The 20,155-nt window shown below is 43.1% G+C and overlaps 1 protein-coding gene across 1 annotated transcript; it reads left to right on the forward strand.

Annotated features, from left to right (window-relative positions):
* The first annotated feature begins 12,140 nt into the window (after nt 1-12,140).
* On the forward strand, nt 12,141-19,822 carry PTRH1 (peptidyl-tRNA hydrolase 1 homolog). The gene is made up of 5 exons (XM_063431413.1): nt 12,141-12,377; nt 13,169-13,388; nt 14,394-14,493; nt 18,839-18,884; nt 18,974-19,822. Exons 1-5 carry the CDS (start codon nt 12,285-12,287, stop codon nt 19,196-19,198), a joined length of 684 nt encoding a protein of 227 aa, XP_063287483.1. The 5' UTR covers nt 12,141-12,284; the 3' UTR covers nt 19,199-19,822.
* Nucleotides 19,823-20,155: the final 333 nt, after the last annotated feature.

A 20,155-nucleotide genomic window follows, 5' to 3' on the forward strand; every position in this document is an offset into this window, starting at 1 on the left:
GCTCCAGCTTGTAGCTTGGAACGTTTCAGGGGATCTTGGAACGTCTCAGGACTTTCGGAGACAACTCAGGCTCTCCTATGGGACTCCTGGGCCCCAGGCACTAGTCGAGCTTACATTGCTGCATGGAAGACATGGGTCAGCTGGTGTTTGGAAAGGGACACCGATCCCTTTTCAGCACCTCTGACGATCATCCTAAATTTTCTGTCTACCCTATTTGATCAAGGTAAATCCTATCGATCAATTAATGTCTATAGATCCACTATCTCTGCGGCCCATAATCCCATTGACAATGCGTCAATAGGGAAACATCCTTCAGTCTGTAGACTTTTACGAGGGATCAGGTTAGCCAGACCCCCTCTTCCTAAATACTCCTGTTTCTGGGATATCACTCAAGTTTTTCCCTTTTAGAATCCTGGACCGGTAATGAAAATTTGTCGCTACGTCAACTTTCGGCCAAACTGGCCTTACTCCTATGCCTGGTATCCTTCCGTAGGGTCTCGGATATCCGAGCATTTGATCCCCACGCAGTAGTCTTCTCGCCTGAAGGCGTTAAGTTTCACATCACCAGACGAACAAAACTAATTCTTCCTCCGTATTCTACCTTACTTTCCTAATAGACAGTCACTCTGCGTGGCACTCTGCGTAAGGCATTATTTAGATGCCACCACCACTCTACGCCCCCCTACGGGACCCCTCTTCGTGTCTTATGTAAAACCACACAAACCGGTATCCGCACCCACTGTCGCACGGTGGATCAGATGGATACTAGCGCAAGCAGGCATTGACTCAAATTTTGGCGCATATTCAGTCAGAGGAGCAGCCGCATCCTCAGCCTTTCGCGCGGGGAGCTCCCTCTCAGACATTTTGTCATCTGCAGATTGGTCCAGAGAGTCCACATTCCGTACATTTTATTTCAAACCTATGACACATGCTGCATCTTCTATCATATAGGAGCGTTAAAACAGCAAATATGAAGCCTCCTGTCTTGCCATAAAATTAGGGATTATTCTAGCTTTAGTGACTGAATAATCTAAATTTTATTAACGACAGGAGGCGAATATTTTCCCCCCCTTCTTTATTTTCACTTTCTAACACCCGCCCAGGTAAGTTACTATGCATTCCAGTCTACTGGTTACACACACTTTATACACCATCTGCCATAGGTTCACGCCATAACACTTCTAATCTAGTGTTTGAAATATTCAATATTATATTCAAAGAGTAACTACAATTTGTTCTTAACATACATGCCATAAATTGCATTCACCTAGTATGAGAACCTATACTCTCACGTCTTTTCTCTATTCCCTTAGTGTGAAAAATACCAACCTTTGTATATACGGCTCCTTCAAGCACGCTGAAGATTCCACATGTTGACTACTTCAGGACTCCAACTTAGTCCGCAGTTCATCGTCAGACATATCATCGACCACAGCAAGAAAGAGGATATGGGAGGAGTTTGATGACATCATATAATACTGTTATACTATCTGATTGGTTGAACTTTTTACATTACTGTTAACTGTTCCTTTGCTGCTGGGAGGTTCAGTAAAGAAAGATAAAGCAAATATTCGCCTCCTGTCGTTAATAAAATTTAGATTATTCAGTCACTAAAGCTGATACCGGAGAAACTGACGGAAGCCAAGCACAGAGAGATGGACACAGGTTTCTTCAGGAAGGAAGAGATTCTTTATTGGATCACCGATCGGGACTCAGAGGGACTAGCGTCACCAAAATACAGCAAAGTCTGAGTACTGAATACATAGAGTACATTCCTTATATAGCACTGTAGCTCCTCCCACAATTAACTACACCCACACATACCCTTAACCTATTTAATAAATAGAGTCTAAACTCATCCATCCGGTCTAACCACGTGGCTCATCTGATACAAAGGAGAGGGACGCGTAATTCCAGTTCTTACATTCCTGCACCTGGTCAGTACAGTGATAACAGTATCTTAGCTACGTGTAATTAACTAACTGATACTACAAACACATATACATACATATGCCTTGTGGCAATCTTAGCCTGCTAAACTTGTATTTTACTGGAATTACATCACATTCCCCCCTTTGATGCCTCTGATATTTCACAATTACTTGAGGCATCACTTAACCTTGGTTTGCATATACCTCAGGTTACCATGAACCAGACCAGACTTATCTTATGATGTGAATCTTTTAACACTCATCTTCCTGCATTGGTTCTCCTTGATCTAGAGCCTTATACTTATATATCGCCATTATCTGTGCAGCAGCCTTCCTCTCTGCTATACTTCCTATCAGGCTTTGCACAGACCTAACTACTAAGGGTATAAGACACGGTAGGAGTAGACACAACAGTAAAATCAGTAGGACTCCACCTACCACTGCCTTAAGCCCTCCAAACCACTCATACCAGCTACCAAACCAACTACTTGGATTGTACCCTTTCCATACCTGAGTAGGCACATGCACTAGTTTAACCATATGGCTAGTAAGCTCAGCTATTGCTTGCCCTTCGTCATCTATTTGAAGACAGCAATTGCTCAGGTTAAACTTCCCACATACACCTCCCTCTACTGCCAAAAGGTAATCCAAGGCTAATCTATTTTGGTACACTGCTGTCCTCATCCTGGTATTATGCTTCGCTAGAAGATTGAGTGCTTGTGAGGTCTCATTAGTAATAATCTCAACCACCGCCTGTAATCTTATAATACGGTTGAGCATATAAATTGGGGTTCTATAACCAAAGGTACCATCTTCTGCCCACGTGGCTGGCCCATAATAATCTATGATACGCTGGGGAGGCCATTCATTATCTTCCCAGGTGCCTATCTCTAAGGGTCCCCTTTTCTTCCTATGATTCACATCATACACTTTAACACCTAAAGTCTCACCTGTTTCAATCGGTAACAAGAAGAAGGATGGTTTGAGCATACCCAACACACATGCCCCTTCCCAGTCCTGTGGCAACTCCGAATAGGCTTTCTTACCACAGATCCAGTACAAATTTGCTGGGGCTCTCCAGGTAGATGTGATGGATAAATCAAACCACACATCCTTTAAACTGGCATATCTAGCAAACGGGTTAGATGGTTCTGAGACATTTGAAGCCGACCACCAAGTTGTATTTTTAGTATCATCATCATAAGCTTTTTGCCCTAGACAAGTTAATTCTCCTACAGAAGTATTATACATTATTCCTTTCCTTGCTATGCAAACATAACCTATGATGGAGGTCTTTAATCTCCACTCAGATTTACCTCTAACACTCAAATGATAATCGGCTTGTGTAGATATTAGTTGGTCAACTGCCTCAGAACCGGACATTACCTCCTTTGCTTCCCAAGGCCATTGGTCTCCCATGTTAGTACCTCCACACACATAGCAGTTGGTAACATTAAGACTACCGGCAATACTTTCAGCTAGGTCAATGAACAGGTTTTTAGCGTTATGGGGGATCTTATTATCTATACTCATCTCTTCATAAAAGGAATGGTATACTTGATGAGTCTGGGAGGATACCGTATCAGTCTCTATTCCTATAAACAATAATGTCCCAGGATCTAAACCCGTCCCGTATATCTGAAACCCAAATAAATTTCCATACTTATCTAGGAACTTGTCGGGGTTATTAATAAGTATATGGACTGGGTTGCATTCCATAGACTTACAATAAGGGCTAGTCGGCAACTTAGTCACTATCATGTCTTTATCTACTGTCTGTCCCCAAGTCGCCCACCCCACACAAGACCAATATGGACAAAAGTTATAGTCTTTATTTGGGCATCTAGGACTCACATATTTATTTTTACTACTGGGACAAATATATTTATCATTAGACCCATACGTCCTCTCCCATCTAAGATCCCCACATACATTCCACGGTTTTCTACCACTTGATATCGCCTTACATGCATCAAATAGCAGAACACCCGAAGAATGTACGGATTCTAACACCGTCTTATTAATTAGGGTCCCCTGAGGATCTCCATTCCTGAGAGTCAACCAAATTGTACGAGGTTGATACTCTGGACTGAAGCACTTAGGTTCTCCTACTCCTAAATGGCACACACTATAGTCTATATTTAGGTATCTACATCTTGATACCTCTCCTTTACATTCGTATTGTGAATGCCAAATTAGGGTTTGGGAAATATGGTTACCTGTTCTCGTAGTCTTAATGCATACCTCACAGCTAGGAGTGTCGGTACCTCTACCTTCCTGAATATAAAAACACATATAAATAAACACAATCAAAAGCACATCTTTCGCCGTCATCCTCAGTCTTCGTCCGTGCGATGGAACCTCAGCTTCCAGGATGTGAGGGCTGCAGGGAATGGAGTTCTGCTCGTCTTCACAGGTGTCCCTTCGAGACTTTCCTGGCTTATACACTATGTGTTGGTAAGCGGACAGGCTTTATTATGGCCTTCTCACTCACACCTGTAACAATAAAATTTGTAATCCACAATAATTCCTCGTTACTCCGACTGAGTAGTGCGTTTCAACCGGATCTTGCAGGGATTCTCTGGATCTGCTGTAATTTGCCAAGAATCGACTGCTGCTGGTTTAACCCTGGAGTGATGTATCCACGGAGTTACTTCGGCTACTTTTATCGCTGTAGGGGTAGACAAAAGAACAACATAAGGACCTCTCCACTTGGGCCCTAACGGTACATTATTCCACTCTTTAATCCACACTTGGTCTCCTGGATGATAACTATGAACAGGGGGATAAATATTCACAGGTAATCTATCTTGTACCCATTTCTGTACCTCCTCCATAGTCTTACCCAACTCTACAACCTGCTGCCGGGTAATTCCTTCTCCCAACTGACTCAAGTCCCCCCTTAAGTTACCAAGTACGGGAGGTGGTCGCCCATACATGATTTCAAAAGGAGAGAGGCCCATCCTTCTGGTAGGGGTACTGCGGATTCGCAATAAAGCTATGGGTAAGAGAACGTTCCACTTAAGTTGGGTTTCCTGACACATTTTAGCCAACTGGTTCTTTATAGTTCTATTCATTCTCTCTACCTTACCAGAACTCTGGGGTCTATATGCAGTATGAAGCCTCCACTTTATACCAAGCATATGAGTCAGTTGTTGTAGGCACTGATGAACAAAAGCTGGACCATTGTCCGATCCTATAGAACAGGGTAGTCCATATCGGGGTATTATTTCTCGTAGCAGGAATCTTACAACTTCTCCTGCTTTCTCTGTACGAGTAGGACATGCTTCTACCCAGCCTGAATAGGTGCACACAATTACCAACAGGTAACGATGTCCACCCGATTTAGGCATTACTGTAAAGTCTATTTGTAGATCGGACATGGGGAGTCCCCCCATAAACTGGACTCCTGGTGGCTTTACTGGTCCTTGTCTTGCATTATTCTTAGCACACGTTACACATCTGCGTACAATGGCCTGAGTCAAGTTGGACAATCTTGGTATGTAGAAATGTTTCCTGAGAGATTCTTCAGTACTGTCTCTCCCAGAATGTGTCCCGTTGTGATAATTTTGGACAATTTCTACCGCTAGTGATGCTGGTATGACTATTCTTCCATCTTCTAGCTGATACCACTTGTTCTCCAAATACTTTCCCGGTTCAGTCTTTAACCACTCCTCTTCTTGAGCTGTATAAACTGGAGTCCATTGGGACAGTGGAGTTGGTATAAGAGCAGCTATATGCCCCACATACTCCTGTCTTCCTGATTCAGCAGCACGCTTAGCTGCACTATCTGCCATCCGATTTCCCTTGGTTACATCACCATCTCCTCTCAGATGCGCTCGACAATGTATGATGCCGACTTCTTTCGGCTCCCACACTGCTTCCAATAGTTGTAGGATTTCAGCTGCGTACTTGATTTCTTTGCCTTCTGAATTCAGTAGTCCTCTTTCTTTATACAAAGCTCCGAGGGCATGAGTGGTTAAAAACGCATACTTAGAGTCCGTATAGATATTTACTCTTAAACCTTCAGCCAATTGTAACGCTCGTGTTAGTGCTATTAATTCTGCCTTTTGTGCTGATGTTCCTTTCGCCAGTGGCCGAGCTTCTATCACCTTGTCTATTGTTGTCACTGCATATCCTGCATAGCGGATCCCTTCTTTCACATAACTACTGCCGTCGGTGTAATATTGAACATCGGGGTTCTGGATGGGAAAATCACGAAGATCTGGTCTACTTGAAAATACTTCATCCATTACTTCCAAACAATCATGTTGACTTTCAGTAGGTTGCGGCAAAAGGGTAGCTGGATTTAAGGTGTTTACAGTCTCTAAATGCACTCTTGGGTTTTCACACAACATTGCTTGATACTTGGTCATACGGCTGTTACTAAACCAATGATTTCCTTTGTAATCCAACAACGTCTGTACTGCATGTGGGACTCGTACATAAAGTTCTTGACCCAGAGTGAGTTTATCGGCTTCAGCTACTAGCAGGGCGGCTGCAGCTACGGCTCTTAGACAAGGTGGAAGTCCGCTGGCCACTGCATCCAGTTGCTTAGACATGTAGGCAACAGGTCTTTGCCATGATCCCAAGTACTGTGTCAATACTCCCACAGCCATTCTTCTTTGCTCGTGTACATATAAGTAGAATGGTCGTGTGTGATCAGGTAGACCTAATGCTGGGGCACTCATCAAAGCCTTCTTCACATCTTCAAATGCCGTTTGCTGTTCTTGGGTCCATAAGAAGGGGTCGTGCTCTGTACCTTTGATGGCTGCGTACAGAGGTTTTGCCAGTATCGCATAGCTGGGAATCCATATCCTACAGAAGCCTGCTGCCCCCAAGAATTCTCGCACTTGTCTTCTATTCTTGGGTATTGGTATTTGGCAGACAGCTTCTTTTCTCTCTGGCCCCATAATCCTTTGACCTTCAGAGATATGGAATCCCAGATACTTGACAGTTGGCAAACACAACTGAGCCTTCTTCCTGGACACCTTGTATCCTGCCTTCCAGAGAATATGTAGTAGATCGTGCGTTGCTTGCTGACATTTTTCTTTTGTAACTGCTGCTATCAACAAGTCATCTACATATTGTAACAATACACATTCTCCTGGGATAGACTCGAAATCCAGTAGATCTTGACTTAGAGCTGAACCAAATAGGGTAGGTGAATTTTTAAACCCTTGGGGCAGTCTTGTCCAAGTCATTTGGCGTTTTGAGCCCGTTACAGCGTTCTCCCATTGGAAAGCGAAAATACATTGGCTTTCTGCGGCAATTCGGAGGCAAAAGAAGGCATCTTTGAGATCTAAGACTGTGAAGTAAGTAGCCCCGCCCGGAATTAAAGCAAGCAGGTTATATGGATTGGGTACAACTGGATGTATGCCAACAACCGCATCATTGACTGCTCTTAAGTCCTGTACAGGTCGATACTCATCTGTACCGGGCTTTTGAACAGGCAGCAATGGGGTGTTCCAGGGGGAAGTACAGAATTTTAGGATACCATACCGTATGAACTTATCCAGATAGGATTGGATGTTCTTCTTAGCCTTCTGCGGAATGTGATATTGTCTTAGGCTCACTGGATAAACCCCATGTTTCAGTTCAATTTTTATTGGTGGAATATTGCGGGCCAGTCCTGGTGGGTTGTTCTCTGCCCAAACTCCTGGTATGTTAAACAATGTCTCATCACTCCTAGGGTTTTGGCTAGTCAACACTGTATAAAGTCGCCACTCTTCTTCCTTTGGTACGGATAAAGTCATAATACCTGAAGGTCCATTAAACTTTAAGGATGTTGTTCCATTTGGTAGGAACGTAATCTGCGCTTGTAATTTTGATAGCATATCACGTCCCAGCAATTGGACTGGACATTCAGGCATATAAAGGAATTGGTGTTTTACTACGTGGCCTCCCAATGTACAGAGTCGACTTTTAAGAACCGGTTTTTCAGCACTTCTTCCAGTTGCTCCTATCACAGTAATAATCCTTCCAGATGGAGGAGCAACTAGATTAGTCACCACTGAATGTTCAGCACCAGTGTCGATCATGAACGCACTCCTTTTCCCCCCTATTGATACATCGACCATAGGCTCCGCTCGACCAAGGGGGATGGAGCCCGGTCGGTATCAATAGTCCTCCATGACAGTGTCAGCCAATCCTACAAAGTCCCTACCTTCTCTATCGCGGGACCTTTGCGCTGCTGGAATATACCTGTCTTCCCTAACACTTCCTCTGTTCCCATTACTCCCTCTATAACCATTACTCCCTCCGGGGCCTCCTCTACCTCTCGCTCTACCTCTAAAGTTTCCGTAGCCTGCCCTGGGTTGGTCTCTCTCGTACTGCTCTCTTTGCGGACATTCGTTCCTCCAATGCCCTTCTTCCTTGCAATACGCGCATTGATCCCTACTCAAAGGCTCCCTACTCCATCTATTATTGCCTCTATCTGGGCCCCGTTTATCTACGCCTGCGATCGCTACCGCTAGCATATCAGCCTTTTTACGCATCTTGCGCTCTTCCTCTTTCTTACTTTCTGTATCCCTGTTCATATAGACCTTATTTGCTACCTCCATTAGTTGGGTGATGGACATACCTGCAAACCCTTCTAACTTTTGTAGCTTGCGCTTAATATCTCCGTATGCTTGGCTGACAAAGGCGGAGTTAACCATTCGGGAATTGTCTGCGTCTTCCGGATTAAAGGGGGTATACAAGCGGTATGCCTCCAATAATCGGTCATAAAAGACACTGGGCGCTTCATCGCTTTTCTGGATCACCTCAACTGTCTTCGACATGTTAATGGCTTTCTTTCCTCCGGCTTTCATGCCAGCAATTATAGCGTCTCTATAGGCTCTGAGTTGAACCATATCAGCACCATTTACGTTCCAATCGGGATCGGTGTTGGGATAGTGTGTCGCGGCCCATGCTGCTGGATTGGCTTGGTTCAAAGCACGGGCTCTATCCTCTAATGCTTTAATGGCTGCTTGATTTATTCTTGTCCTTTCCTCATTGTTAAATAAAGTCATTAGTAACTGCTGGCAATCAGCCCATGTCGGATTATGCGTCTGTACTATTGAGGTGAACAGATCAGTCATAGCTTGTGGTTTCTCAGTATACGAGGAATTATGGGTCTTCCAGTTTAAAAGATCGGTTGTGGTAAATGGGACATATACGAAGACTGGGTCAGCGCGTGCCATTTGACCTGCGGCATCGATATAAGCTGACCCGGGATTCAGACGAAGAGGCATCTGATAGTGCTTTAATTGTTGGGCACCAGTCAACTGTCGGGTTTGGATGGGGCTACGTAGAGAGGCGTCAGTCATGGGTTCCGGTCGGGGAGAGATAGGGTATGGGGATGTGGGAGGTCGGTTTTGGGAAAAGGTCGTAAATAAAACACTTCGAGCCGAGCTAGATGAAGCTTGACCGGAAGTCTGAAGTGGCGCCAAATCAGGATATTCGTTTCTAATGGGGGTGGATTCTGGTTCCGGAAGGGGAGATTTAGTACGAGGGGGGGTGGATCCTGTACTGGAGGAGGAAGCGGAAGTGGATGAGGGTAATGAGGGGAGGGGTGCAGGACTTCCTGCGTTTGCGTCACTTCTTCTTAACGGAAAGTAAGGGGGCGGCAAAGGGATCTCGGACTCAGGGGGCGTGTCCAAAATGGGCCTAACACCAGTCCTAGTGGACGAGCAAGTCCTAGCTACCATGAGGCGACACTGCTCCTCGTGGCATGTCTGGAGCCATTTTGGCGAGTCATTTACGGCCTGTCTCCAACAGTCAATATAAGGAAACTGGCCGTAAAGTTCAGGCCTACCCGATACAGCCACGTGTAAGCGCTGTACCAGAGTTGGATCCAAACTGCCACGTGGCGGCCATGCCGCAACCAAAGTAGGCCACTCCCTAGTACACAAAGTGACCAAACGTACAGGAGACATCTTTACCCCAAAATCACAAACTTTGAATCCCTTTTTAAAATTCTTAACCATACATCCTAAGGGATCCGGAATCGTTGACTGCGACGCACCCATACTTAACAATGGAACGTCGTCGACAACGAATACTATACACGCGTACTATTCAACAGTCACACCCGTTTCCTCTGGCAACAGCACCACGTGGTACGGTTACCAAGTGAAACGTACACAATAACAATAAACACTCAGGGAATTCCCGTACACACACAGCTGTTACACCAGTCACTATATAATCAATATTATGCCCTTTGGCGTAACTATACAGTCACCCACGCTATAATTCTCTATATACGAATTACCCGTCTATAACACACCCCAGTAACATCGTCTTTTACAAATAGCGGTTACAGTACGGTTAGCATAGGTCAAAGCACAAGTTAAGGTCACAATACAATTATTAGTGGTTATGGTGTTAAACATGCAATGGACGACAATGATTAGTACTTATTATATAATGTCAGTAAATATACAGGGTTATGGTACCGTGCACTATAATACAGCAACACACTATTAACACTCTCGCTAGACGGCTGAGCTCGCGCTATCTAACAAGATATACACTTTACTAAAACAATCGTTAACACATTTACAATTCCCAACTAAACTATTGGCCAGTACCTTGAATGGACTACCTAAAACTATATACACCCGTTTTGGTTAGCCACACTGCCCAATCACCACATATATAGCGAGCTAGAGAACCGAATTTACACAGGCGCCTCTTAGTCGCACTATCAAAAGTCTAGTGGGTTCCAAATTTACACGCCTTCCCACTTAGCCCAGATAGGATGAGAACTAGCGAACCGAATTTACACAGGCGCCGCTTAGTCTCCCGGTCCCTCCGACCTAGCGAACGTAATATACACCCTAGAACGCTAGTCTAGACAAGACACCGGTGTCCGGCTAGGGCTATTTACACCAGGACCCCGCCTGACTAACCAAATCAAACGGTCTGACTAAAGAGCGTTCGATCGAGCGGTGCGCCTTCGCTCCTTCCCTCCGACAGAGGGGGCAGATACACAGATTCAAAACCCCTTTGGGCCTACCGCACAATCGGTATACCCCTAGTGGGTCCTGCCGTCTAAAACAGCAGTTGTCTTACCTCCTCGTTCCTGAACCTGAGTTCACACTCATCGACGGGGACACCCCAGCACTTCTCACATAGAGGCCGATGATCTCCTGGACAACAGACCAGTGGCGCCGAGACGAAGGGAGGTCCACGCAGAAGTTCAGGGGTGCAGCCGTAGAGAACGTGGGCAAAGATAGACCGTCTCACGCCTCTGCCTCTCAGCTACCGTTGAACGATGAGCTTCCCGGCCAATGCACCAAATGATACCGGAGAAACTGACGGAAGCCAAGCACAGAGAGATGGACACAGGTTTCTTCAGGAAGGAAGAGATTCTTTATTGGATCACCGATCGGGACTCAGAGGGACTAGCGTCACCAAAATACAGCAAAGTCTGAGTACTGAATACATAGAGTACATTCCTTATATAGCACTGTAGCTCCTCCCACAATTAACTACACCCACACATACCCTTAACCTATTTAATAAATAGAGTCTAAACTCATCCATCCGGTCTAACCACGTGGCTCATCTGATACAAAGGAGAGGGACGCGTAATTCCAGTTCTTACATTCCTGCACCTGGTCAGTACAGTGATAACAGTATCTTAGCTACGTGTAATTAACTAACTGATACTACAAACACATATACATACATATGCCTTGTGGCAATCTTAGCCTGCTAAACTTGTATTTTACTGGAATTACATCACAAAGCTAGAATAATCCCTAATTAGGTTCTGTTAATACTCTCACACGCTACAAATACAGAGCTTTTAGAAAAAGGGGACATGATTGGACTATAAAAGGTAGACTTTGGAATTCAGGCCCAAAATAGAGAGAAAAGTTGGGAGGTAATTTTTTGCCCAGTGTTCCATCATGCTGCACCTTTAAGAGGCTATGGCACTATGGGATCTATACATTTCACTTACTTTATGCCATGCAAATGTGTCCAGTTATGCTCATTTGCGCTCCTAAACATTCTTACAGTCCTGCCAGCGATTATATAAACAAATATTCGTACAGCTAATCATAATCCTTAAATACCAATTTAATAAACTGCATAGGACATGTACAATAAAATAATGTATACCATTTAACATACATAAAAACTAATAATATGCTAAGCATGTAACACATGCAAAGGTTATTTAGGTTATCACTATGGACAATGAAAACATATTGGGAATAAGAACAGCTAAAAAAAAATCTTAATAGGAAGTCAATGTGTAATGACGTCACTGCTGCAAAGACGCCAACTTGCTACTCTCATCATCTACACCGGAAGTGCTCTCAATCAGGCATGTGAAGCATCCTATACAGGGAAAGTATGCTGCCCCTAAAGATATTATGGTCTCTCCTACTTGGTCGGCGGATGAGACACGTGGCGATTAAAGGTCGCACTGAGGAGCGGCTACTAATGGTGGGTAAGCGATATTTAAACTATTAGATCCTCTATTTCTGTATAACCCACACTGACCACATGACCCCACAATGACTTTATGTGGCGGCCATATTGGTAGAGGAAGCTTTGGCATGACAGTATAACCTGCCTGAGGGTGGTATGAGTTCCCACACCCCACATGAAAAGTGCTGATTATAGTTTGTAGTTTTGATTTGCCATAGGATAGTAATGCATGAACGTATAAAGGCAATCTGCTTGGTTAATTAATTACTTTCTTACCTGTAGCAGGTGAGTGTTACATACAGCTGGTTAGTACTTTTCATGTATATCACATTAACATGTAGTACAAATGTGTTGTGAAAGCCATTGGATCTGGCAACCTTAATTCTACCCCAGTATAGCTAGTGTGATCACATTTCTATTTAGTCAGGATTGCTTGTTTATAAAAAAAAAAAAGTATATTCCTCAGAGCTTAACCCCTTAAGGACACATGACATGTGTGACATGTCATGATTCCCTTTTATTCCAGAAGTTTGGTCCTTAACCCCTTAATGACACATGACATGTGTGACATGTCATGATTCCTTTTTATTCCAGACGTTTGGTCCTTAAGGGGTTAAGGGGTTAAGGTAAAATAAAACTTGCTTGGTACATTTCACATGTTATGTAGCAAATGTACTCATTAATATTATATTAAAGAATCCCTATATTGATTTTATTGCAATACTCCAACATACAGTTTTCCTATGGCTTGCATTACGGAAATGTTCACTGTCCTGTTACAGCTGTGTATATGTTTCTGCTATTAGGTTGTTGGACTGGGGAACCATGGTATGGGCAGTACCAGGCACAGTGTTGGCATGGTGGCGGTGAATCTGCTGGCCCGCAGGCTGAACATTGCTGACCAGTGGAAAACTGATAAGCAGTCCAAAGCAGACATTGTTCAAACCCAGATAGATGGATTGCAGCTTGTCCTGCTAAAACCCCGGCAGTTCATGAACATTAATGGACATAGTGTGGCTAAAGCTGGTAAGTTAATCCATGTACGAATATGGAGGGAGTGTAATAGACTTTTTTTTTTTTTTTTTTTTAAACCCCTTAAGGACACATGACGTGTGACATGTCATGATTCCCTTTTATTCCAGAAGTTTGGGGTTAAACTTGCCAAGCACCATAAATCACTACCGTTCTTTGAAGATATCCACTGTGCACACGCATACCTGCTCGTGTGTGCACGTCTACTTGTGCACATGCGCACACTGTGTGCTCTGATCTGAGAGGGGATATGTGTGGGAGACAGGCCTGCTCAAGTAGAGCATACCTGACACTTTCATTAACTCAGAGAAGCTAACGGAATCAGGAAGGAACCTCCCTGGATGTTCCATTATTTATAAATAGAAGTGCCAATTTCTTATAGAAATTGCCTTTGACTGCTGAAGTGCATTATGGTTGTGGAGTGGTACTTTAACTAGGGGAGAGGTACCACATGTTCTTGCTTAGAACTGTCATCTCTTGGGAGATAGTAATGGAGGCGGAGAGCAGCACCCGGCGGACCCCTTGAAAGTCAAACAATTCCAAAACAGTTTTACTTTTTATGTTGTGGAGGGAACGCCAGATTCCAAGCACCATGGCCACTTCAGTGCTTTGAATTAATGAATGGCCAGCAGGATCAGCATCCTGCTTTATTACTCCAGTTAAGAGTGTAAAATGGATTGCTCCATTAAAACAGGGCAAGGGTGTTTGTGGCACCATTGTACTGCGTTACGGAATTTGCTGGCACTCTATAAATAATAATCATACCCACTACAGCAGGCAGGCATGATGCTTGGAGTAACCATTTAACTAGTCATAGTGTGATACAGAAGATGAGCTTGTATTTCCATTATAATTATACCATTATTACATAATTATAAATGTCTCAGATTTTATCATTGCAAAATATCCTCCAAATTAAAGAGTGCCCAGAAATGTTTTTTATGTCCATTAAATAATGTTTATGATTGATTTGTTTTTTTTTATTTTTTTCTTCTTCAGCTGAAAAGTTTAATTTGACCCCAGAATATATCTACCTTCTACACGATGAGCTGGACAAACCCATAGGAAAAGTTTCTCTGAAACTCGGCGGAAGTGCCAGGTACAACACAGAGCTTTTATATTCATTTTCGTCTCTCACTTATTCACTAAACTCTCTCTGAATTTTAGTGAATTAAATCTCAGTGGACAAATTAAGACACAAGTAGCTGACCTGGAAACATTCTCCAACTCAGCCATAGTCACAACTTGGGTATTTTTTTCCTCAGTTTTGCTATTTGGATTTAAGTTGTGAAAATTCTGAAGTTAGTAAATAAACTTGTCAGTGAAAAACATTTTATCAGAAGCAAATAGCGTTCCATGAATGCATGTCCAGATATACCATACTATTGAAAATTAGAGGTTTGTTAATTAAAAAATAATTTGTGGTTCTTTGAAAAGCAAACTTGCAACATTTATTAGCGCATTTAAAGTTTTAGAATTTCTCCAGCTCGATTATTTGTCCTGAATTTTCTAATCTTGATTTCAGGTCACTATACGTTTAACGTTAAAGGGACACTCCAGGCACCCAGACCACTTCTGCTCATTGGAGTGGTCTGGGTGCCAACTCCCACTACCCTTAACCCTGCAAGTGTAATTATTGCAGTTTTTCATAAACTGCAATATTTACATTGCAGGGTTAACTCCACCTCTAGTGGCTGTCTATTAGACAGCCACTAGAGGTCACTTCCTGGGTTCTAGCACAGGTTTCCTGTGCTAGAGCGTCGCTGGACGTCCTCACGCTGTGTGAGGACCTCCAGCGTCGCTCAAAACCCCATAGGAAAGCATTGAAATGATTTTTCAATGCTTTCCTATGGGGAGACGTAATGCGCATGCGCGGCATTTCCGCGCATGCGCATTAGGTCTCCTCGGCCGGTGAGCGAGATTAGTCTCGCCCACTGGCCGACGTAATCATTAGGAGGAGCGTCGCGGAGGCGGAGACAGCGGCGAGGGACATCGCCGCTGTCCCAGGTAAGTGACTGAAGGGGTTTTCACCCCTTCAGTAACCGGGGATTGGTGGGTGGGAGGGAGAGGGACCCTCCAGTGCCAGGAAAACGGATCGTTTTTCTGGCACTGGAGTTTCCCTTTAATGAAGATGTTTTAAGGTGAGGATTCCCAGGGTGTTGTCTTACCACAAGGAATGAAAGCATCTGACCTGTCTCCTGCAGACCTTGCCACAGCAGCCGCACTGCTTTCTATTCTTCAGCTTGGGCGGCCGTGATTGGCTGAGAGAGTCAACTGATGCTCTCAGCCAATCCCCTCTGCCCAAGCAGAGGAATAGGAAGCATTGCGGCAGCCATGGCAAGGCCCATAGAAACAGGGGTGACATGAGCCAGGCACACACCTTCACTGTCAAACTGATTAAAACTATTCCCCTTGAATTAAGGAGGCGCCAGGTGCTCCTCACCTAAAAACAACTAAAAGGGACACTATAGTCACCAGAACAACTACAGCAAATTGTATTTGGTCTGGTGAGTATAATCATTCCCTTCATGCTTTTTGTAGTAAACACTGTCTTTTCAGTGATACCTCTACTGGCCACTCTTCAGATGGCTGCTAGAGGTGCTTCCTAGGGCTGTGCTGCGCAGTGTGTAGCACTGACATTCAGTGTCTCCACCCTCTGCAGGGAGAAACTCAGAGAGATGCATTCATTCAATGTATCTTTATGATAAGATGCTAATTGTTCTGGGCTTTGTTTGGCTGATGTTGGCTCTGCCCCTGATCTGCCTCCTTGACAAGCACAACCCATCCAATGTGAAAGCATTGTTATTGGCTCAGAACACAACACTTCTGATGATGTCAACCAAGCAGGCAGATCAGAGGCAGAGTCAGCAGCAGAAGACTGCAATAAAGGTAAGATTTTACTATATTTAGGGGGGCAAAGGGGGCTAGATTCCTGTGCCAGGAATACATATTTCTGTTCCCTTACCTATTGTGTTAGTTTATTTAAGATGAAGTTGTAAAAGGGAAGACAGTGCCTTTAAGTCATAATCTTCCCCCAACCCCCCAGTTCCTTAAAGTGGACATTGAGCTAGAGAATTTAGAAAACACCTGTGCATTGTGAACAGAAATGCTCGCTTGCACCAGAAAAGTTACTCTCAAGTTTGTCAAGAAAAATAAGGTGTTTTGTTATATTGTGTCCTAAACTTTTGAGGTACTGAACATTTCAAAAATAGTCCCTAAGACTCAACTGTACCCCATCTCCTGTGTTATTGGTTGGGGGGACCCAAATATTAGCAATGTGGTTCATAATCCATTGGTCATTATATGTATTGTATCATGCATTATTAGTGCCCAACCTCCTCAGGTTCCATGGCTAAGGAATGCCTAACCAGTTTAAGGGAACACTCTACGCACCCTAACTGTAGTGGTTATGATGCCTGGAGAGCCGTGGTGCCATCCCAGTATAAATTCTCAAACCTGGTGCCAGTATGCACTCCTGCCACATGATCCACTACAGCAGGTTGTATTGGGTATTGTGCTAGGACCTGAATTTGGTACAGCAACATCGACCTTTTGTAAATAAACCCTTTTAAAGGGTTACTCCAAACACCATGACCATCTCAGTGATTTGAAGAGGCCATGGTGCCTGAGAGTTGGTATATGCAGAGTTTTGGTATGAAACTACAGAGACCAACCCCTAACTCCAACTTCAGCAGTGTCATTAGCCAGACTAGACAAAGTTCCTGGGTAATGTTAATTCTGTGTAAAATTGGCACCTGATGCCCCCTCCCCACAGTCTGTCCTCCCCGCCTCCAGCAAGTGACATCAATCATGGAGGATCGGGCTGACGGGAGAACTTTGGTCTCGGCAATGTAACAGCATGCTAATGTAAATGTAGAGAGTATCAGAGTTTTTTAAATTAAAGTTAGGGGGAGGGGACGCAGAGCTTCAGAAAGGTTTACTCTAACTTAAACCCGTGTTTTCGTTTGGAGTAGCCCTTTAAAGGACCACTCTAGGCACCCAGACCACTTCAGCTTAATGAAGTGGTCTGGGTGCCAGGTCCAGCTAGGGAAAACCAATTTTTTTTATAAACAGCAGTTTCGGAGAAACTGCTATGTTTATAAATGGGTTAATCCAGCCCTCAAATCCTCTAGTGGCTGTCTCACTGACAGCCACTAGAGGCGCTTGCGTGATTCTCACTGTGAAAATCACAGTGAGAGCACGCAAGCGTCCATAGGAAAGCATTGATAATGCTTTCCTATGAGACCGGCTGAATGCGCGCGCAGCTCTTGCCGCGCGTGCGCATTCAGCCGAATGGGAGGAGAGGAGGAGGATCGGAGGAGGAGAGCTCCCCGCCCGGCGCTGGAGAAAGGCAACTTTAACCACTTTCCTCTCCCCAGAGCCCGGCGGGAGGGGGTCCCTGAGGGTGGGGGCACCCTCAGGGCACTATAGTGCCAGGAAAACGAGTATGTTTTCCTGGCACTATAGTGGTCCTTTAAACAGACAGACACTCTAGTTACCAGAACAACTTTAGCTTTAATTTTTGTGTATAGATCATGTCTCTTAATTCACACTGCTCAATTTTCTCCCAGTTAGGAGTTTACTGTTTCTGTTTATGCAACTCTAGCCACACCTCCCCTGACTGACACAGTCTGCATGAAGAAAATGGTTTAATTTGCAATCAGATACTAATTTTTATCTCCTGCTCTGTAAATTAAACTTTAACTGTGCAGAAGATAAGAAATTCTTAATTATACAGAATTTACCATAAAGGAAGTGTAAACATTAGACCTTACTTTACAGTAACTGCTTAGGAAAGCGATGCACATTACTTGCAGGGAGGTGTGACTAGGGCTGCATAAACTGATGATTTAACTCTTAAATGGCAGTGAATTGAGCGGTGAGATTGTAGGGACATGAACTATACACTAAAACAGCTTCATTAAGCTAAAGTTGTTTTGGTGACTATAGTGTCCCTTTAACTATGCAGTGTTATGATCCTCAAACTGTTGATAAGTACCATTTGTTCTTCATATTCTGCCATGGAGGACTAGAAGATGCTGGGAGAAATGTCCCTAACCATATCCACTAACTTGTGAACCTCAAAGAATTACAGTGAATTTCATATTTTGGGCTGAACTTAATGAACTGAGAACATTCTCTTTGAATTCCTGACAAAGTACACACTTTGGTGAATAACACTGTCATTATACAATGTCTGTCTACTGTTCTAACATCAGGAGCTAGTAGAATGATTTATTGGAGAATAAACAAATTCTCCATTTTTATATAAAGGGAATATCCTTATTTGTTAAATAATGTACTACTGTTTAGTTCAAAGAAAACCACAAAAAGCATTTTTACTGTTCATTTTATTCTAACATAACGCTGTTTAATGTGAATGTCACTATCATAGGTTTTAATCAAACACATTTTCAAAATTGTATTCTTCAATTTTATTTCAGAGGTCATAGAGGTGTTCGTTCCTGCATTGAATGTCTGCAGTCAGATGTGAGTCTGTAATTTAATGTGCCTTGGGGGAAATGGATATCACAAACCCGGATCTGTTTGTTCGATCTATGTCCCGTTTGTTTTTGCAGATCATGGTCCGGCTTTTGATTGGAATCGGACGTCCACCTGATCATTCCTCAGTCGTGCGACATGTACTCGAACCCTTCACAAGACCTGAACAGGAGATTCTGCCACAAGTTCTGGAGCAAGGGTTAGACAAACTGCTTGCACACATCAGGCAGAGGGCTAGCCTCGCCTCTGCAGAAAGCAATGTCACCATAAAGAATGCAGGAAGTAATCCCAGTAAATCCTGATCTTAATGGAAGACTTTGGGGAGAATGTTGACTGTTTTTTGTGGTCCAGAGCTTGACTTTTGAGAAATGCCAGATAAGACAGCCAAGTCTTCTTTAGACACATATCCAAATTTAACTTTATTTTCTGTATATTTATTTTTATATATATTTTTTTAATTACTACACTGGTATTACTTGAATTAAATAACTTAATGTAAATGTATTGGAAAGCCACCACGTTGGCGTGTCATTGAGAGTAGCTATGTTAACTTCATATGACATAATTTGAATGATAACTCTTGCTTAATGTTTCCAGCCCCTTCTGGTGTAAGCTGACTGATTTCAGCAGACTTAGAAGAAGATTGTAAATAGAAGACCCAGTTCATCTTGATTCTAAAAGTTTAAAGGTTTTGAGAAACATGTTACATCTACATACTTTGGAAGGACGTTTGGGGAAAATCTTATATACTGAGAAATATTTCAGCACAGGTATCATCAAATTAAAACGATTACTTAAGTATTTTCTAAGTATTAGCCATACTGGGCTGGGGTAGTAGGGAAGGGCTTACAAAGGTCTGCAGCATTTTTTAAAATCTGTTTCTTGATATACCGACACAGGAAAAATAAATACAATGCATTAATGTTTTCATTGTTGTGTATCTACTAAATAATGTTGTATTTTTTTTGTTTTTAATTAGCCATCTTTCAATTGGTCATTGCTCCTCAACCACTCCAAAAAGTGTGACAAACATACAACACTAAAGCACTAGTAAATGTATGAGTAAATTTAATAAAAATAAAATGTTATTACTCCAAGGGCACCGTAGCCTTAGGCTACTGTTAGTCCTCTACTGGTGAAGTAAAAGAACATTTATGTTCTATATATTTATGTTCTATATATTTTATTTGTATGTGGGGAAAATATATACACAGAAACATTATTATTATTTTTATTAAAAATGGATTAATTTAGGCGGG

This window comes from Pelobates fuscus, chromosome 9 (assembly GCF_036172605.1).
Source record: "Pelobates fuscus isolate aPelFus1 chromosome 9, aPelFus1.pri, whole genome shotgun sequence".
NCBI lineage: Eukaryota > Metazoa > Chordata > Amphibia > Anura > Pelobatidae > Pelobates > Pelobates fuscus.